Source organism: Chiloscyllium plagiosum, chromosome 32 (assembly GCF_004010195.1).
Source record: "Chiloscyllium plagiosum isolate BGI_BamShark_2017 chromosome 32, ASM401019v2, whole genome shotgun sequence".
NCBI lineage: Eukaryota > Metazoa > Chordata > Chondrichthyes > Orectolobiformes > Hemiscylliidae > Chiloscyllium > Chiloscyllium plagiosum.
This window is the reverse complement of record NC_057741.1, coordinates 23,942,089-23,964,482: the sequence shown is the minus strand read 5'-3', so window position 1 is coordinate 23,964,482 and position 22,394 is coordinate 23,942,089. Positions and strand designations below refer to the sequence as shown.

Below are 22,394 nucleotides of genomic sequence, written 5' to 3'. Positions count from 1 at the left end.
TCTGACCCCATGCTTGAATCTCACCAGGGCTGATGATGAACTTGGAATTCCAATAACATCTGAAATTAAAATGCTAATTGAATAGTGACTTTTATTTTGATAGTTAAAAGAAACACCTACTTGGTTCACTAATGTCCTTTTTGAGAAAATCTGCTGTTTTTACCTGGTCTGCCGTACAGTAGACCCACATGAAATGTTTTAGGGTGAAAGGGGCAACCTTTTTCACACAGAGGGTGGTGCGTGTATGGAATGAGCTGACAGAGGAAATGGTGGAGGCTGGAACAATTACACCACTTAAAAGGCATCTGGGTAGGTATACGAATAGGAAGGATTTAGAGGAATATGGGCCAAGTGCTGGCAAATGGGACTAGGTTGATATAGGATATCTGGTTGGCAATGGACGGGTTGGACCAAAGGGTCGGTTTCCAGACTGTACATCTCAATGACTCTATGTACTCAATTTTATTGAGCTGCTACAAGGGTTAGGAAAATGAATGAAAACAGACTACCACACATTGACCTAGAAAATGCAAACTACAGCAGTGAGCCCTGCCCTGTCAATGCTGCTAGTACTTACCTATTACTGGGTCAAAACTGTGGAACACCCGCCTGCACAGCTCTGTGGATGTTCCTGTACCTATACTACAAGGACTGCAGTAACTCAAAGTAAGCAGGGATGGCCAATAAATGCAGATCCCAGGAAACATTCCCACATACCTTGAACATATTCAGCATCGTGGCTCAGTGGTTAGCACTGCTGTCTCACAGCAGCAGGAACCTGGGCTTGATTCCACCCTTCGGCAACTGTCTGTGTGGCGTTTGTGCATTTTCTCTATGTCTGCATGGGTTTCCTCCAGGTGCTGTGGTCTCCTTCCATAGTCCAAAGCTGAACATGTAAGGTGGATTGGCCATGGGAAATGTGGGGCTACAGGGATAGGATTGGTTGGGGGGGTGCGGTGCTGGGTCAGGATTGGATGCTCTTCAGAGGGTGGGTGTGGACTTGATGGGCCACATGGCCTGCTTCCGCACTCTAGGGATTCTAAAAAAAACTCCATAAAAATATATGCACACACAAACCCAAGCATGAAATCTTGCCTCACGTAGTTTGAAACCATCTGAGTTGTTGTTTTCTTCTTACCATTGATGACGGACCTGCCATGGTTTTCTGTTTCATTGAAACCTATCACAGCTTCAAAAGGATTAATGATTGCTGCTGACCTTAGTGTCTCAGATACTTGAGGCTGGATTTGTTGATCAGCTGCAGCAGAATTTGAATATTATTGGGAATTGAACAGAAAGATAGGAAATGAAATTCAAAGTATGAAAATGCAAAATTTTATATAATGGAGACAAAAAACTCGAGGAGTGGTTCTTGACTTAGATAGAAAGAAAATTAAGGCACTTGGAAAGTAAGGGAATCTTCATTAACAATAAATTTTGTTGGTTGCAATAAGCTCAGTCGCAATTGGGAAAGCAAATTAGAGATTGAGAGGAAATAAGAGGTCAATATTGAGCTCAGCTACTGAGGTAATATTTCCATTTTCCAAATTATTGGTGCGATTGCACTTGCGTAAAGGTATAGATTGTCGATAGATCTGATTACCTCAGTGCAAACAAGTCATTGTAGCTATTGAAAGAATACAGAAGGGAGCAATTGTATAAACTGAACATTTCTTCATTGGAAAAGAGAAAGTTTTCGTATGTTCCCTGTATTGCACGTGCAGCTATCATGAATTTTCAACTCACCATGTAGAAGGGTTACTGCCACCATCCTCTTTAAATGTAGGGATTTAAATGGCTGCCTTGTGTGGTAGAAGATAGTGAATTACTGGTCTAACTCGAAGACGGTGTTGTATTTATCAAGTATTAGTTTATTGCACCTTAGCAATTAGTGACAGGTTACTGTTGATGAGATAGACAGAGTCCCTCTTGAGGTGTAGTGGTAGTGTCCGTACCCCTGGATTGAGAGACCCAGGTTTAAGTCCCACTTACTCCAGAGGTATGTAATAACATCTCTGAACAGGTTGATTCAAAATCGGTTAAAGGAAAATCTGTGTCTAGCTCAATGTTACAAAGATCCTTTGGCCCATCGAGTCTGCATCAGTCAAAAACAACCACTGAGCTGTTTTCATCCCATTTTCCAGCACTTGGCCAATAGCCTTGTATACCTTAGCATCAAAATGCACATCTCAATGCTACTTTAGTGTTTATGTAAGTTTCTGCCTTGACCACCCTTTCCTGGCAGTGAGTTCTGGTTTCCCATCACTCTCCGAGTAAAAACATTTCCCTCACATCCCCTCTAATCCTCCTTTCCTTTAAATCTATGCTCTTTTATCATTGGTCCCTCCACCAAAGAGTTCCTTCCTGTCTATGCCCCACATTATTTTATTCATCTCAATCATGCTCCACTCACTGCCCCCACCACTCCCAGAATCCTCCACTCCAATAAAAACAACCCAGGCTATCCAATCTCTCTTTGTAATTACAACTCTCCAGCCCAGACAACATCCTGGTTGTCTGCACCCTATGCACCCTCTCCAGTACAATCCCATCCCTCCCATAATGTGGATTCCAGAACTGCTTAGGTACTCTAGCTGTGGTCTAACCAACATTTATACAGTTCTGGCATAACTATCCCCTCCTCTTAAACTCTCTGACTCAGCTAATGAAGGTAAGTATCCTATATAGCCTCTTAATCACTTTGTCTTGCTGTCCTGCGACCTTAAGGAACTGGTGAATATATACACCGAGATCCCTTCTGATCCACTGTACTTCCCAGGTTCTTACTTTTGTCATGTATTCCCTTGTCTTGTTTGACCTGCCCAAGTGCATGGCATCACAATTATCCGGCTTGAATTCCATTTGCTACTAATTGGCCCATCAGATCATCCTATACATATCCTCCTGTAATCTAAGGCTATACCTTCCCTAATTTGCACCTTGATAATTTTCGTACCATCTGCAAATTTAATGATCAACCTCCTACATTCAAGTCTAATTCATTTAGTTTATTATATATATGTACTACAAATGGCTAGGGTTGTAACATGGATCCCTGCAAGAACCCAACTGCACATAGTCTTGCTGTCATAAAAACATCTTTTGACCATCATCCTCTGCTTCCTATCATTCAGCCACTTATGGATCCAATTAGCTCAATTTCTTTGGATGCCATTGGCTCTTGCCTTCTCTATCAGACTTCCTTACAGGACCTTATCAGGAACCTTGTCAAAGTCCAAGTAAACGGCACCAAATGGATTGCCCTCATCTACACATATAGTCACCTCTTTAAAAATTGAAACAAGTTGGTCAGACATGACTGCCCATTAGCAATACCAATAGCAATGGGCTGTTTTTGATTAATGCTTCTATTTAATATCCTAAGATGTTCTGCTCACAAGCCCAGATGTCGTCATCATAGTCATTTGTGCTTATGGCACTCTGTTATTTCTTTCAGACCCATATACAACACTCTTCGTTCTTTGGGTCTTCTACATTCCTGATGGGTATGTTTCTTCTCTTGATTGGAGCTGACTCCATGTACATCATTAATCCCAACACAGAATATTGGATTGGAGCATGGAAGTGCCACCAGTGTCTACCATCAGCAGGAAAATTAATCAGGGTGAAATTCTTCCAACATTTGACTAAAAGAATGGACCTTACTTTTTCATCGAGACTGAAATAGAATTTTCAATCCACTCTTTGGATCTTGTGTAATATGGGTACCAGTCATTGAATGACCACACAGAATCAGTAATGTCTTCTCTGATGCATCTTCATGACAGGCTCCAGTACTGTCTGTGGTCTGTCCACCTTTGACAAGGAGAAAGGTCCTGTGCTGACACAGCAAATGAAAAATAGCAATCTTTTGTCTTTAACAATCAGGGGAAATCTTGCAGGAGTCTGAGCAATGTGGGCTCGGGTGTGATTTGTGGAAGAATTGGGTGAGAAGTCTGACAAGACTGCTCTGGGCATCTGGAGTATTTCGCTTCTGTCAAGTAGTGAGGCAGATTCCTTGCGTGGCAATGCAAGTTGCCGATCAAGGGAGATTGTAGCTTGCTAATCACCTTTATTAATGCTATAACCCACCTTGTTAATATGCAGTTTCGGTGTTACACATGCACCAAACATGCTAGATGTTGAGAATTCTCAAAATGGAAATCGGAGTGGGTACACGGTGATTTTGGATCGCTGTTGCTCTGAAAGGCCTACATGTTGTGTCAAACATCTTTGGGAACCGACCATACGTTTCTCGGACACAGACATTGGCATCTGACATGTTCCAGCCTCTTACACTTCAATGCTGTGCCCCAGGCAGTAACTGTTGTTGAAATGCTGCATAGAGGACACCGTGTGCTCAGAGACATGCATCCAGGTCTGGCACTGGACAAAATTGCATTTCTAGGCTTTGCGCTTGCAGTCAATGACTTTAAGCCTAACTGGATGCTTGCAGCATCCCTACCATACAGTACCTTGATTTGCCTTTTTGCACCTTGCTCCTCAAAAAGATGTAAATGTAATTCTATATTGCCATGCTGTTTAGTACAGACACAAAACCCAGGTAGCTCGTTGGTCTGGGGGAAGAGGATGCTCTCCATCAGCGCTATCCTGTTCAGCTGGCCTCCCATGTCACTGCCTGCTCTACAGGGTGCTAATTATCCCTGTCTTCCATCGCCAGGGCAAATGGCAGAAACCATACACGGCATCTTTGATTGATTTGTGCACCCAACCAAGCACAATGGGTTTTAAAGGTTGGTGCCAATACAAAGGCACTTGCAGCGGATGTCTGATGAGTGACAAGTTGTTCTGGGAATGGTACACGTTAAGGTGTGGCTAGAATTGACATTAAGGTCATCTAGAGGTGGGTGGGTATTTGATGAATGTACAATACCCCAAATCTCACTATTGCCCACGTTACTCAGACCACCTTAAGGTTCCACCCATTGGTATTTTACAGCAAGAAATCTACTGGGACTCACTAGAAATCCTCTAAAGACTTCATGGAATTTGCACTTAGCCAAAACAATGCAAATGCCACCCCAATGTGACTCAGTTTGAGGCTTGAATTTCTTCAGGGCTCTGAGTCCACAAATTTTGAAACTCTCTTCAGGTGGGACTTGACAGAGGTGTTGGTGTTTTGATCCTCAGGCGATAAAAAGATTTGGATGGTCCTTCCATGGTTGGTTTCTTTGGCAGTGATTGTCACTTCACCCCATTAAAGAATGCCATCTGAAACTTGAGTTGTATTCAATCTTGGGCACCAAGTGCCTTCATTGTCACTATTCCCTTTTTTGTTAAACAGCAAATGGACCACAATTGAAAATAAGCGGAAGCACTTCAGTTGCCCTGAGCCTCCTGAAATCATCATCCTGCCGCTTTTAGAATGGCTTGCATTGTGGGAGATATAGAAGGGTTAGCTGAAAGAACACTTTGGAATAAACATTAAGGGAGTTAACGGTTGCTCCAAGTAGTAGGGAGAGATTATTGGAGTTGTTTTTCAGACAAATTATTTTGTCACTGATGCCTTCTATGCAGAAAGTGGGAGAATGGTTTGTGGTCTGAAGCATTGCTCTTTTAGAGAAGAGCTACATGGTAGCAGGTGCCTGAATTGAGTTTGTTCACAAAGACAGAGTGGAATTTGAGTACTCATTTGGCAGCTAGTTTTTTGTTTCTTGTTTTTTTTTAGGAGTACCAGTTAACAAACTGGCTATATAATTCAACCAGTTCAGGCATCAGGTTCTCCCCCCAAAAAAAGCAGAAACCAACAGCAGCCTGAACACATTGACTGTGGCCCAGCCAGCACAGAGCCAGTTCCCTAGACTGAAGAGTTTCTTAGTCTCCTGGTTTTTTTTTGGGGGGGGGGGGTAGATCAGGCAGTTTAGAAATCAGTTCTCAATAAAAAACGGAATCCCATTTAACAAAACTGGCTTTGTAAACCAGCCAGTTTAGGAATCCGGTTCTTCCAAAAAAAAGCCAAAACCTACAGTAACACACTGACTGTAGCCAGCCAGCACAGAGTCAGGGGATTCCCCTAGACTGAGGGGATTCTAAATCTCCTAGATATATTGGTCAGCCAGGGCTTTCCTGATTGTACCAGGTTAACAGTAGCACACTGTGGCAGTTAGCTCTTATCACAGTCAGCTGTTGGGTTTTCTTGAGTTGAGATCCTAATTATCTGGCATGGGGTGTCATTCAATTATTGTGCTTCTAAGGGCTTTGTAAACATTACCTTAGTGAAGTAGTCCTGATTGTATCTGTTCGTAAGCAACTTGGGTTAGCAATGAGAAAGGCGTAAAGGATTCCCAATGTCTGTATTAAGTCTAGTATCACTATGTTGGTCTTCCCTATCTTCTTCTTCCTCAAAATAGATGAACAGCAATGAGGACTTGAGGTACATGCACAGATGGAAGTGACAGGCATTGTTCTACTTAGAGAAACTTGAGAGGAGATTTGAGAGAAATCTTGAAGGATCTGAGAGAACTTTTCAAAGAAAATGTCTAAAAACATTTTATAAAGTGTCCGTACAAAAATAATTATGTAAAACATGTAGATCACTTCTGGATTTCTTTATGGGTGCAAACATTATAATCCAGTAGCAACTGTCCCAGAGTCTACACAGCATCCACTATTTCTAGGATGACTCTCTAATGTAGTCTAAGGTGTGGATTATTTGTCTTTTAATCCCGTCAGTTTCTCCCTACTAATTCTGATTTACTCCAGTTCCTCCCTCGTACCAGATCCTGTGTTCTCCAACATCTTTGGGACACATTTTGTGAAGACAAAATCAAAGTATGTATTTAATTGATATTCATACAGCATGGAAACAGACCCTTTGGTCCATCCAGTCCATGTCTACCATAATCCCAAACTTGGTCCCACCTGCCTGTGCTTGGCCCACATTCCACCAAATATTTCTTAATCATATACTTATCTACATGTCCTTTAAACATTGTAACTGTACCCACATCCACCACTTCCTCTGAAAGTTCGTGCCACACACAAACCACTCTATGTTTAAAACAAAAGCCTCTCATGGAATAAACTTCCTGAGGGAGTGGTGAATGTGGATACATTTACAGCATTTAAAAGAAATTTGGATGGATACATGAATAGGAAAGGTTTTGAGGGATATGGTCCAGGAGCAGGCAGGTGGGACTAGTTTAGTTTGACATTATATTTGGCATGAACTTGTTGGACCAAAGGGTCTGTTCTCGGCCGTTTGATTCTGTGATTCTGTCTTTTTAAAATCTTTGTTAAATCTTCCATTTGTTTAAATTCTCCCTTGGATCTACATTGGTCTTCACTAATCTTTTTCTCTTCAGATATCTGTAGTTGCTTTTACAATCAGTTTGTATGTTTCCTGGATGCTTACACTGTTAGTACCACAGTGTCGGCATCGATATAAGGCAGATTAGGATTGTTTTCGAATCTTCTCTGATATATCCAGCAGATTTACTCCAGCAAGTAATCAACAATTTCAAATAAAAAGTAAAGAAGAAGAGGTATAGTCACAGAGAAATGATCCTGGAATTAAAATTTTGTCTTAGAGAATTATTACAAAACTGATTGAAACAAACCCCTACAATGTAGATTTTCTGATGCTATCATATTTGGTGCTGATAGCAGCGACAGAGGGTTCCCTGACATTCAAATGCTTTCAGAAAAATTACAGTTAAGTTTCAATGTCATTGTGAAATTACCTGATTCATGTTTGATCAACATGGTTCAATTTTGATCTTGTTTCTTTGCACATGGTTAACTCAGATAAGTCATGAGGAGCAGGTCAACTTGAAAGTGGCCCGTGCCTTCACCCGTCACCTCATTCTTAATTTACATGTTATTTTTGGTAATATCCCCTCAAACAAGAGGTCAGATTCCGAACATATCCAGCTAGCACTTTGCTCCATTTCTATCTTCATGCTTTGCACCGTAACTGTCACTATGATGTTCAGTTGATTTGAGTCCTGAATAAAAAAATTCCAGTACTCAACATTTGCATGACTGAAGCTACTCTTTAGAATGAGTGTCCCCTTGGCACTGATTCCATCTCCTGTTCTTGGAGCTTGTTCCAACTTGAACCAGATAATGAACCACTATGGGGTAGTCGGCTGAGCTTTGAATCCCCACATCTGATTCAACATGAAGCCTGCTCTCATCTACCTGTAGGACATCACTTGTCTGTGTTTTTATCTCACTGTCACTCAACCTTCAAACCCATTTTTTTTTGGTCAGAAGCTTTTCCATCCCTCTCCTACCATTCAAACCTCTTTTCAATGTGTACTTTTTCCAATCGTGACCAACATCACTTCTCCTAGTTTTATCATTTGATGCATTCACTCCTGCTCTACAGTGTCTTGAGACATGTTTTTGTTGCCTGTAAAACACTTGTGTAAATTTCACTTTTTTTATAAAGTGAAGAATAGCAGCTTCAATGTTACTGTTGGCAATAGTACTATACTCCTTTCATAATCTTTGAATTTACTCCAAGTTGTATGTTTATATCTTTTAAATGTATCTTAAAAACAGTGCCGTTTTAATGGTGCAAGTTTTGTTTTCTCTTGTTTTTCATTTTACAGTTAACTTTGACCACTTTCAGATCCTTCGAGCAATTGGAAAAGGAAGCTTTGGAAAGGTAAATGATGTTTTCATGCTTTTCAGTGAAACAATAATTAATTGACCCAAATCTTCTAGTCTCAAGATGGTTTATGACTGCCGTACCCCCAAGATAAGCTATGATATTCCTTAGAGGTCCCTGTGAAAGTACATTATGGGAATTGCATGGAAAATTCAAATTTCCATTGGGAAATATCTCCTGACATCCTGACTGAGGTAGAGAGACTTGAGATGATTCTGTCATAAAGGTAATGTTAAATAGAAAGTTAGTCTATATGCGTAAATTCTTGGATAACAATACAACTGATATTCAGATAACTCAGATTGACCCATCTACTTCCTGACTCTCTAATTATACTCTGTTAATGACTTCCTATTATACCTTAACTCTCTCCAACCCAAGTACCTGACCGTGACAACATTTCCCACCAGCCCATTGTCCAACCCACCTCACCCATGTGCTAACCTATGTACCTCATCCATCCACAACCTTACCCACCAGCCATTCTACCCATCTTGACTACCTATCCATCTGCCAACGTGCCACACCACCTTTATGGACATACATAATCTATTCTACCTCCTTAACCACTCTGCCTCCTTTTAACCACATGTCCATTCACCTTGTTCTCTTACTCACCCTTTTCCCTGATGCACTTATCTTCTGTCTCACTTTTTAAGAAATTTTAGATCACTTAAAGCTATGTATCTATTGCAATAGGTCAGCTATGGCCATAGAAATGGGAATGTGGCTTTTGTGTGAATTTGTTTTGTGATGCTTCCTTTGGAAGTTTTCTGCATAGAGTCCATTCTGAAAGATTCTCAATTAGAAAACTGCTGTGATAATTTGGAGAAAGAGAGCCCTATGTTCTTTTGTCTAATCAGGTTTAGAAATAGGTTTCCAACTCTGATCAGAAGATTTGGGCCAATGATGTTGTTTAATCATTAATAGCATTTGGATGTATGTGAATAAAGATTACTTACAAAATAAATGATGTAGGAAAAGATGATTCACTTAATCTTTGTTTGCACTGTAAAAGTTGCACCATTTAGAAAGTTTAGGCTAATTTATTCTTCCGAATTACGATAAGTGTTTATGATAAGAATTGTGCACATGTTTGGGAATCCCAAACAAACTAATTAAATTTTTGATTGATAAATAAAAAATGAACTGCACATACAGCAACAGAAGGAAATTCTGTTTGTATATGCCTTGAAATAAGCTGTCCCTTCTGTGCACCAGTTGATCTAATGCAAAAACAATAAAAAGAGTGGTGAGTAATTTTGATCATTTTGAGCACATCAAGCTCTCATTTACTGCTTCCTGGTTATCTGCAATAATGGTAAAGAGCCTGGTTTAAAAACTCTGACTTCAGCACCATGGAAACAGCAGCAGCACTGACGAGGAGAATTGTCATCAGGCTCGAGAAAGAAAATAAGCCCAATCAATAGCAAGCAGCTCTACCAAGGGACTTGGAAACTTAGTCCCTTGAGCCTGTTCTGCCATTCAGTGAGCTCATGGTTGATCTTCAACCTATCATGGCAAAGGGCAGGCTGCACACAACGTATTCTGGAGAGAGAAAAAATGGTTTGTCAGCCCCATCTCGTTGTGAAAGTTAACGTTCTCAGTAAGCTACCTGAAAGTACTGCTTGCAACTACTGGACAAAAGCCTAGAAGCTACATTAATATGTGCAGTGAGTGATTAAATTTATGCAGACTTCCAAACTTTGATGATGTGGTAAATTACAAACCTTGGCACTGAGCTCCTAATTAACTAGTAGTGGGACATTTTGTGACATCAATCTAGGTCAACATTAATTGGCATTTTGAAGAATAGGGGTAAAATGAGCAAGTTAACATGGATTTGTAAAAGAAAATTTATGCTTCAGTAGTTTTATTGAATTCTTTGATAAAGTAGCAGTTGTTGTTGTTGAGGATAGTCAATGTGGTGATGTGTGCACATGGAACTTTCAAATATGGTGATGAAGTGCCGCATAATGGACTTGTTAACAGAATGAAAGCTCATGGCATTATGGGTATGACATTGGCTGACAGACAGGAAACTGAAAGCCACATGCAGTTATTTTTCAAACTGGAGATCTGCATACAGTGGTCTGTTTTGACATTACATTTAATGAACTGCACTTGTGTTTTAGAGGAAATGAATTCAGTGTTTATAGATTATATCAAATTCCAAGGTAGGAAACAGTGAGATGGAATGGACCGTAACAGATTTCAGGAGGACAGGATCAGACATAAAGTAAGTAGACGTATGGGGCTGAATTTTCCAGTGGGTGTTGGGACCATAAACTTTGGGCCCATACGAGGATTCACACCCCACCCATGTCATCAGTGCGCATGCTAACAGAACCTTTGTGAATGGGTTATTGTCTAACACCTGATCAGAATGTTTTAAAAGCCTAACTTAAGCCACCAGCAGGTGTAGATCATGATCACTCTCGTATTCTGCATTACCTTTTACTTATTTGATTATATGGAGGCCAATATACCCCTTCCTTGAACCTGCTCCTCCATTCAATATGTTGAGGGCTGATCTGACTACTCCACATTCTCATCCAGCTCCAAACACCTTGCAACCCTTGATCTATCAATCGCTCCTGAAAATGTTCAAAGACTGCTCTTTCACACCATTTTGAGGAATAGCGTTCAAAAGACTCACGACCTCCTGAGATAAAATTTTTCATAATTTAAGAAATGGACTCTTTATTTTTAAGTAATGATCTCTAGTTCTCTATCCTCCCACAAGAGAAAGCACCTTTTTCATATTGTCCCTGTCAGGACTTCTCAAGATCGTTACATATTTCAATTACTTTGTCTCTTCCTCTCCTAAACTCCAGCGGATAGGAGTCAAGCTGTCCGATCTTTCATCATATTGCAAATTTCCCACTCCAGTTGTTAGCATAGTTAACCTTCTCTAAACGGTTTACATAGATTTATATCCTTGTTTAAAGAAGGAGACCAGTGCTGTACACGTACTTCAGCTGTAGTCTCACCAATGCCCTGAATAACTAAAGTATAACTTCCCTGGTTTTGTTCAATTCTCTTGCAGCTTTTCTAATTACTCACAATCCCTGCGTATTAACGTTTTGTGATACGTGCACTAGGAGACCCAGATTCTTCTGCATTTCAGAGCTCTGCAATCTTTTATAATTTAAAAACTTATTTTATTCTCCCTGCCAAAATGGACTCTCATTACATTCAATTTTCTAGACCTTTGTCCACACTCATTGTTATCCCATTGTAATCTCCTTATGTCGTCTTTTCAATTCACTTTCCTAGCTATCTCTATGTCATCAGCATAAGTCGGAATCATACATCTATCCCTTCATCCAAGTCATTTATTTAAATTGCAAAAAGTTGATGTTCCACACAGATTCCAGTGACATACCTATTATGGACCAGACCAGATCTCCTCAAAATATTTCCAAAAAAGTAGCCTGGACCTTTACTTTGCTAGTTGTTTTAAGCAGGTGTAGAGTGGATATTCCAGGAATGATGCAACCAGCCCAACCACTTAGTTTTAAACAAAACAGAATTTATTTGCAAGATTACCAAATTAAACACAAACAAGAGAACAGAATATAAAATAACTTTACCTATCAGAAAACCCAACAGACCGTCCCAACTTAATGATGCTGTTCCAAATACTTGCAACAATCCCCTAAACACTCCTTGACACAAAAGGTAAAATCCATCACAGGTTCTTACAGGAGAGGTGAGCAGCTTCACCACTAACTGCCTGCTAAAATCAAACCAAATCAGGGAAAAGTTGAGCTGGGAGAACTGGCCACTCTCCTTCCATTGTAAGAGTGTTTTTTTTAAACTTAAAAGCTTCATCAAGTAGATGAACCCAGATATTTCTGAGTCATGTCTTTATGACCTCCTGGGAAAAAAAACAAGGACAACCTAACCTTGTGAAAGAAGCAGCATCATCATGCACCATTTGTTACACCTTGCACGCCAAAAGATTACTGTTTATGCCTCCTGTCTTGTTCCTTGTTAGCTAACCAAGCTTTTACTTTGCACAATAACATTTCTTATGATGCTTGATAAAATGCTTTCTGGAGATCTAAGTAAATTACATCCATCATTCCCCCTTTATCCACAGTACTTATTACTTCCTCAACAAATGAGTTGAGTAAATTGATTAAACATGATTTTCTTTTCACAGAACCATGTTGACTATGTAATTACCTTGATATGTGCCCTAAAATAACACATTTAACAATAGCTTCTATCATTATCCTGATATATTAAATTAACTGGTCTAAGGTTGCTAAAGTTCATTTTCCATTTTGAATGAAGGGGTTACATTTACTATTTTCTAATCTAATGGAGCCTTTCCCCAAATCTGGTGAATATTTGAAAATTTAAATCAAGGGATCCACTATCTCTCAAGCTGTTTCCTTTAATACCCTCGGCTGACGTCCATCAGGACTCGGGACTTCTCAGCTTGCAGCTCAAACGATTTGCTCAGGACCACTTCCCTTCTTTCCAATCCTGACCTGCTTCCTTTAGGGTTATTTCTTAGTTGTATCGCCTACATGAAGACCAATATAAAAGTCTAGTTCATTTCATCTGCCATCTCATTATCTTCCCAGGCTCACTTTCTTTGCACCAATGTTCACTTTATTAACACTTTTTTTGTGTTTTAATTATTTATCTAAACTCTTACTATCTGGTTTTAGATTTCTAGCTAGCTTTCTGTCTGCTCTATTTTTCCGTCCTTATCAGTCTTTTAGTCACTTTTTCCCATTTATTATATTCTGTCTTATCTTCTGACTTGCCAGTTCAGTTCTGGTGTCTTTTTACTTTAAGTTTCACATTTTCATTAACTTTTTCAGTTATCATGGATGGCAGGTGGCCCCTTGGAAATGTTCTTCCTCAACAGTTTCTATCAATTCTTTTTATTCTGAAATATCACCTTAATGTCTATTTCTCTCTCTCGCATGCACTGTCTCTCAAATTGTATTTAGAATTTAACCATATTATGGTCACTTCAACCTAAGGACACTTTTACTTTAAGGTCATTAATTAATCCTCACTCATTGCACAATAACAGTTCAGTTATAGCCTGCTCTGCAGCTCCAGAATGTGTGGTTCAGAGATACTTAAGTTTATGCATCAGTGGAATATAGGAAGTGAGTATGCAGATACAGAAAGCAACTAGGAAGGCCTTTATTGCAATGGGATTAGACTACAACGATAAATAAGTCTTGTCACAATTGATTTGGAGGTACCAGTGTTGGACTGGGGTATACAAAGTTAAAAATCACACAACACCAGATTATAGTCCAACAGGTTTATTTGGAAGCATTAGCTTTTGGAGTGCTGCTCCTTCATCAGTGCTTCCAAATAAACCTGTTGGACTAAAACCTGGCGTTGCGTGATTTTTAAACTTGTCACAATTGGTGAAACCACACCTGAAACAGTGTGAACAGTTTTGGTTTCAATATTTAAATAATAATGTTCTTGCTTTGGAGACTGCACAGAGAAGATTCAGTCAATTCGCTCTTGGATGCACAGGTTGTTCTATGATGAAAGGCGGAGGAAATGGGGCATGTGCTGTCCAGAGTTTTGAAAAGTAACAGGTGATCTCATCAAAACTAACACAGATTTTGAAGGGGCTTGACAGGGTAAATGCTGAATGGTGGTTTTCCTGGGCTGGGGAATCTCAAACATGGAGGCTCTGCATTAGGGGTCAAACATTTTCAGGAGTGAGATGAGGAGAAATTTTTTTATCCAGAGGATTTTGAATCTTTGGAATTCTGTAGCCCAGAGGGCTGTGAGCACTCTATCACTGATTACATTTTAGCTGAAAAAGACACTGTCAGCCACCTAGTACTCTACTCCTTCACCTTAGTGTTATTTTAGCCCTGAACTGCCACCTTATCCACTTATTTACTTTACGTACTTGTCTCAATACTTATCAAAATGGTTGAAGAACTTCTAAATATCAGGATATGGCACTTACTTTAAAAAAGGGAGGCATAGTTTCAGAACCAATCCTCTCCTCTGCTGGCTGTGAGGATTCATGGATTTGTCTGTGCAGCTTTGACTAGGAAGGCTCTAATCTAGAATTAAAACTGCACCAAAAGATAGGTTGGCAATTTTTATTCTCAAGCAGGATTAAACAAGAGTTCTGTCTCCAATCAGATGTTTCAGGCTAGTATCTTTCCCAAATCAGTTTCCATATGTATTCAAAGGTTCAATTTCTCCTTAGATTTCACTTTTAATTTCAGATTTTCATCACTGATAAGTTTGTATCCTCTGCACAACTTCAATCCAATTCTTGCAGAAATGATACATTATTTACCAAAGATTCTAGCCTCAGTTGCTCAAATGTTATTATTCAATCCCATCTTCAACCACTTAGTTTGGAAGATAGAGGCTTGTCAGTCTAGCATGGATCAGAAAGTCTAACAGGTCGGAAATGATGTGATGTAACTTTCTCAACTTGTTCATCTATATCTATCTATCTATCAATTCACCATCAAATAGCTGTTCATTTCACATAAACCTCAACCCATTTGCTGCTGTGCTACGTGTTGTCTTGTTGTGCAAGGTTTCTCTTCCAAAAATTGGGAAGTATGTTTTCTTATTTTAGCTGCATGCTCTCAGGATAGCATTAAATTCTTTACTGTAGGCAAAAATCAGGCCATAAAAAGTTGTCAGTGGTGTTCAGGTGCAGTTTGACTTCACTTTGTTTTGATGTTATTGGGAATTACTTCATTGAGTATCTTCTTTGGCTATTGTCAACGTGAGGAGAGTTTTCTTACACAGTGGATGGTACGCATCTGAAATGAGCTGCCAGCAGAAGTGGTTGAGCTGGGTACATTAACAACATTTAAAAGGCATTTGGACAAATACATGGACAGGAAAGGATTAGAAGAATATGAGCCAAGTGCAGGGAAATGTTGTTAGCGTGGACGGACAATTTGGTCAGCGTGGACCAAAGGGTCTGTCTCTGTGTTATCGGATTCTACGACTCTAATGTAACCACAATTGATTGACATAAGAATCCATCTGATATGAGAAGAATTTTTTTTCAGTCAGAGGGTGGTGAATCTGTGGAATTACCGCAATAGGCTGTGGAGATGGAGTCATTCAGTGAAGGCGGATAGGTTTTTGATTGGTAAGGGGATCAAAGGTTATAGGAGGAAGGCAGGAGAATGGAGAATGTTTGCTACCAATGTAAAATTTATCCTTGAATGCAAGTACATGTACAAGTGACTGTTGAAGCAAGGATTGCATTGTGGGAATTGGTTAAGAAGAATTTTCAGGGCTATGAGGAAAAGATGGGAGGCATTGGGTGAATTGCTCCTGGTGAGTGCTAGACATGATAGGGTGAGTGGTCTCCTCTTGTGCAATAGCCACAGTATGATTCCATGGCCAAGATGTTTACTTTCTCAGGGAACGTTGTGGTGTAGGTGTTGGGAAATTTCAATGTCTTACATACTAATTAAGTTTTTAAAAGCTTCATTGAGATTCTTGGCCAATCACAGTCTTCACCAAAGGTGTCCCAGCAAACTGGAGCTGCTGGCCAATTAGAGGCCAGCCATTTTTGGGTCTTAAACAGCCATTTGAATCCTATAATTCAGAGGATCAAACAATGAGAAGGTAGGTTTGTTCTGTTGCTTCTCATATGGTGGGGATTGCTGGGAAAGGGGTGTCAATAGTTCAAAGTTAAGGATAGAGAGGGGGCCTTTAGCAGTCATCCATTTTCCCTGCATCATATCTCTGATTGCCCCCCACACTGGGACAAATGGAGGGCATCCTTCCAATCCACTAGACAGGTTGCCCTGGTTACCCAGTTGGGAAACCAGATTCTTTTCTTGCCTGCTATAATTGGGGAGGCGGTGAGTTGATACCTTTTTAATTCAGTCATTAATTAACCATTTGAAAATATTAACTGCTGGTCAGTCAAGAAATTCCCCGACGGATATTTCTCCCAGCACTTAATTGGTGAGATGGTGAGAAGGGGATGAGGATATCTTCTCCATTTTGACACCTCTCTTACCCTCTTTAGGAGGGGAAAATTATGTGGTGTTTGTGGCCTGTTGGGGTAGGTCAAAGCTGAAGAAAACAAGGAGGGAATTTGTAAAGGCCTCTCTGAACAGCCTAAATGATTTTGGATTGTATTAAGCCTGAAACCACACCATTGTTTCTTATCAAAAATGTGTAGGCACTGGCCCCAGTCAGGACTGGGCCTGTGATAAGGTTGCACATATTCTGGTTTTGGGCTAGAAAATTCAATGTGGCTCTGGAGTATAGGCATTAAGTGATTAGATTACTTACAGTGTGGAAATATGCCCTTCGGTCCAACAAGTCCACACTGACCCTCTGAAGAGCAACCCACCCAGACCCATTTCCCTACATTTACTCATTCATCTAACACTGCAGGCAATTTAGCCTGGCCAATTCACCTGACCTGCACATTTTTGGACCGCGGGAGGAAACCGGAGCTCCCGGAGGAAACCCATGCAGACACGGGGAGAATGTGCAAACTCCACACAGACAATTGCCTGAGGCAGGGATTGAACCCAGGTCTCTGGTGCTGTGAGGCAGCACTGCTAACCACTGTGCCACCATGCCGCCCATCTAGTGTTGCTAGAGGAAAACTGGTGCCAATCTTACCAAATGGCATGAGGATATAACACTTCAGAACTATCATCCCTCAACTTGGCTTCAGGAAAATGGCCTAGGATGGAGCTAAGGGGCTAGCTCTCCAGTGGTCGAATAAAATTCTGTGCTCACCATCAATGGAGCTGAAAAATTCAACCCATGGGCCCTGAATGTATTTGATTAGTTATTTCGCAATTCATTACAAATTCAATAGTTGTTAGATTTTGTGTTGGTCATGGTTGAAATAGCTCAATTAAGGCTGATGTTCATCACCAAGTCACCCTTTATTTACACATGGAAAGTCCATGGCACCGACCAGGTTAGAATATCTGGTTGACATGGACGAGTTAGACCCAAGGGTCTGTGAGGTACACCTCTGACACTATGATACTGGGTCAACTCCCTTGAAGCCAGCTCTGAGAGTCAGAATGTCTGATACTTTTCTCTTTTTAACCTGTCAGCCAGGTTAATCGCCCTAGTCGGAGAACTTATATTCTATGAGATCCACCTGGCTGACCTTGTTACAATCACTACAATGGTTAATATGTGCATTTTATTTGGGGTTCTGCATCTTTGATTCTCAAATACCAGGGTTACAAACAAAAATTGTCACGTCCATTTTGTGGAAAACTGGCCGTTGAGAATTGGCAGTGACAACTCTCACTGACAATACGTGGGAATTACTGTATGAGATCATGACTGCATGACTAAGTGGTGAAGATCCCAGCATTCCATTCTCCAATATAGAGGAAATTTTTAATCTGTCATTTGTTTGCACTGAGAGAGATAATGTGGACTTTTGAATTCTGATGTTTTTAGGTTATTGTTAGAATATCAAAGCAAGTGTCACCATTCTTTCCAGTTACTGAACTCATTGCAGTTCTGTGATCATGATCTGATATCTTTCAAAATTATTACCAATGAATAATTTCACTGAAGTATTTTGATATCCTTGACAGCTCTTTAAAAAACTGTTTAGCTGCTCCCATTCCGTTCTGCTATTTTTAGCTCTGTACTAAAACTCTACTTTCTATTTCAGCTGTTGAAGCAATCATGACTGCATTTGTTTTGAGCTGTGTTTAGTTTCTATTTAGAGTTAAGGGTTTGTGTTAATATGTAGAAAGTCAAAGATCATAGGTAACGCTAATTGGGGCTCGAGTTAATGTTTAGATCAGTGTGGTGCTGGAAAAGCACAGCAGGTCAGGCAGCATCCGAGGAGCAAGAAAACTGCGAAGCCTCTTGAGTTATTGACTGTATGTTGAATGCAACTTGTTGTGAAGTGAATACATAGTTTTATGGAATATGGAAACATGCTCTCTTTCCAACTATTCAACCTGTTTCTAGAATTGAGACTGCAAGAGTGAAAATCCAGCTTTGCACTTGACCCATTCAAGCTTTGTTCATGTGGAAGGTATTGGCATTCAAATGCCTAAAAGTGCCACTTGACCCAACATACTGGCCCAGTTGTCAACACAAATACGCCTGTCACCAAATCCACATGTGGTCCTGAGTGCCAGAAATGAAGAGATGCTATTTTCTCATCTAATAATGCCTGAAATGACTAGAATGTTAAGTCAAACAAGAGCCTAATTTTTTTTCAACATTTATATTTGTCAGTAAATAGACCTATAATCTGAAATTATATAAATTTGCAATGAAATCTGAATTTAATATTTCAATTCAACCTTTCCTAATGTGCTGACACTGTGGTTTTAAGAGGTGTACTTTTACTTTTTTTTATTTGATGAGAGGCGGTTCCAAGCAGTCTGTTCGAAACCAATAAAGTAATTCGCTTATGAGGTTTTTTCTTAAATGGTTGGAACAATAGAAGCCACATGAAGGGGTGTCATCAAGCTCCCTCAGAACCAAGATTTTAGTTTAACTTTAAGCAATTGCTGTCATCTTGAAGCTGAATGTGGAACCTTATATACCACTCTCTGTTACAGCTAAAGGCTTGGGTTTCTTCCTGTTGCTAGAATTGCATGTGAGATAATCTATTTTACTGCATGTGCCTTTGAGAAAGATGTGTTTATGGAATGTTACTATATTGGAATAGTTGCTGTTTAGAAGTTAAATGACCTGTTATTCCGTTAAGTTTCCTAATAAATTTATTCCAATTCTTCAGTCTTTTGTATTGTATAGTGTACGAATAAAGTGTGTTTTGCTTCAAATCTAGTAGGTTAACCAATCAAATTGCCTCTGGAACACAGCACCTCGCACTTGCTTTTAAAAATAAGTAGTTGGGGTCTAGGCTATCTTCTTGTCATATTTGAAAGGGGTTTGCTCTGGTCCTTAACACTAATTATGATTTGTGTAATTATCATGGACTGATGTAAACCTGAGTTGAAATTGGCTTGTATCAAAACAATAATCAGACAATAATCAGACATCCTTATTTATAAAGGTTGGTTATCAACTTGTAAATCTTTTCAATAAACTGTGGCAGCTGGTAAGAGCAGGAGAGCATGAGCTTTGTCTGCTACATGTACAACATAAACATTGGAAACATCTAAGTCTAAGCCCAGGAAAAAGAGCATTTCTGTCATGGTTAAAATGCCAGAAGAAGTTCAGAATCACAAGCCCCACCCCTGAACCCAACATCTCTTGAAAGCATAATATTTTGAATGCATTTGAAACTCAGCCAAACATTCATACTGCTGGATGAATGTGCCACAAAGAAGTTCTATTGAAATTGCTGGAACAAATGCTAATTACTTTTTTAACCTACCTTCGATGGCCTTGTGAACGAAAACAGTCCAGGTAGTTGTTTTTATTTTAAATGTAACTGACAGATTTAGCTTTGTTTCCATTTTTAAAAAGGCTGAGGATTTACAAAGCTTTTAGATTATGGTACTTAACCAGATCATAATTGCACATAAGGAGCATTTGATGTCTAGTCGATAAGTTTGAGACTCCTATTCTGCTATTTAAGGCTGGTGGAACAGCAGAACAATATCTGTCTGAAGTTGTAACAAATGGCTGTGTTGAATTTTTATACCAACCTGCATGATTCATACTTCACCCCCTCCACCCCTCACCCCCTCGACAGGTAGAAATGGGATCTGTCAAAAGTGGTCTCCAACTTATCAACATAGTTATTTCTATCTCTGTAGTCTGAAGCTCTGCCTCTCCCCACAAAAGGTATCATATAATTCAACTCATTCCTTTTCCTGCCCATTCTGAATGCTACATTTTATCCGACTTGACAAACAGATCATTGCTGTCCCCGTCTCTATCCTTTCTCTCAACCATTTTCTCAGCCTGCTTTGAAATAGCAAATATATTCATAGAAATTAAACCCAGCTCTCATTGACTAATGGATTATTAATTACTTATTCTTCAATTACAATATCATCAAGGTGAAGCTTCTAAAACAATAATCTGTTGTTTGAGTTGGCCACTTTATATTCCTAAAGATGAGTTCTGAAATTGAGTTGGTGTGTGACACCACAAATCAGCTTCTTTCAGAGTTAAGAATTAATACATAAGCCTTGTTAGACTAGAGTATATGTGCATGGTAAAGGTCCTCTAAAAATGGCCAAGTTATAAAAATGAAAGCTGTTAAAGATCTAAAACACAGGTCTGCTCATACATGTTTTAGATTTTCTGGACAGTGGCATCTCTTAGCATCTACTCTATCAAGCGTCTTTCAGAATCTTATGTATTCCACTGAAACTGTTGTTTGTTCTTACAAACTGCAGGGAATGTAGGTGCAATTAATTCAGCCTCTCATCATAGGCGAACTCCCTCTGATTTTTCATCGGTACCAGCTTATTTTACCGTTTTAATATTCCAAACTCGTGCAGATGCTGCTAGATTAATCAAAACTGTCTCTTGACAGAAAGCTGGTGTCTATTGGAGCCAGAGGCTGCATGACTCACTGAGGGGCTGGGATCTGCAACTGGATCCATCCCTAATCATGCAGAGTGGTTTTCCCCTTCATCCCAATGGTCCTGCAAGCTTCAGAACGTCATTATTCATTACTTCTGGCTGCCGAAGGCACATCCATATCACAGTGCTTTCAAGCTCCCCTGCCTGCCTTGGCAGTGCCCACCTCTCCCAGAGTTAGTGCTGGCCTGATGTTGCTGCAAGTCCTCTGACTCTACAACCTAATGAGCAGTTCTACCCATAGAGCTAACGTATTGGGAAGCCTTGACCCTGGAGGCTATTGTTACAAAGTTGTGTAGAATTCCTTTGATTGAAAGGCAGTGTCTGATCCCTTTTAAGTGATTGTGCTTTGTCTGTTTGTGGAAGTTTGCAAGCATTGTGCAAAGATTCCTAAAATTGAAACACGTGTATCGAAGGGCCTTACAGTTGGCAAGCAAAACAGCAATCTTGTTTTAATATTTCGGCAACAAATAAATTAATTTAAACCAAGCCTTTAGATACTGAAAACCTATCACATTTAAATCTGGTGTTGACAAACTTGAGCCAACCTGATTGTAAAGAAATTAATGGGTAATAAAGGATATAAAAGATGCGGACATTTTGAAAACTGGGGGAGAGACAAATGCCATCTGAAGAAATGAGAACCTTCCAGCTGTTAGGTAAAAAAAGCACCATCTATTCGTAAAGGTACACAGCACTCTTAGATAATATTCTTGACACCAGAAAATGTAAGAGAAGGCATTTTGGAAATGAAAATGACTGAGAAGGTATTCAGAACAGAAGAAATTGCAGAGGAAACATCCTAGACAGCAGAATCATGAAAAGAAAGACTGGAGAGACAGAGGGGAATTTCAGAAGGCACATTTTATGTGAGTTTTGAGAGACTAAGTTTTCATTTATTGTTTTGTTATGTAAGTAGGACTTGTATTTATTCAAACAACATGTTAGAATCTTGTTTTAAGATCGTAAGACATAGGAGCAGAAATTAGGCCATTCAGCCCATTGAGTCTGCTCTGCTATTCAATCATTGCTCATTGATCCCATTCTCCTCCTTTCTCCCCATAACCCTTGATCCCCTTGACGATCGAGAACCTGTCTATCTCAGTCTTAAATATACTCAATGACCTGGCCTCCACAACCTTCTGTAGCATTGGTGAGATCCAGCAAGGAGTGGTGAAGGCATCGGTGGAGTTGAGATGCCACCAGAGTGGTGACTTTCAGTGCAGTGGTGTAGTGAAGAAGA

At 39.8% G+C, this 22,394-nt stretch overlaps 1 protein-coding gene across 1 annotated transcript in view; it reads left to right on the top strand.

Moving 5' to 3' along the window:
- The window catches only part of LOC122539420 (serine/threonine-protein kinase 32B-like), a 320,287-nt gene that overhangs the window by 58,073 nt on the left and 239,820 nt on the right, over nt 1-22,394 (top strand). Inside the window, exon 2 of the mRNA XM_043674242.1 lies at nt 8,580-8,635. Within this exon, the coding sequence (XP_043530177.1) occupies nt 8,580-8,635 (56 nt within the window). The remainder of the gene's footprint in view (nt 1-8,579; nt 8,636-22,394) is intronic.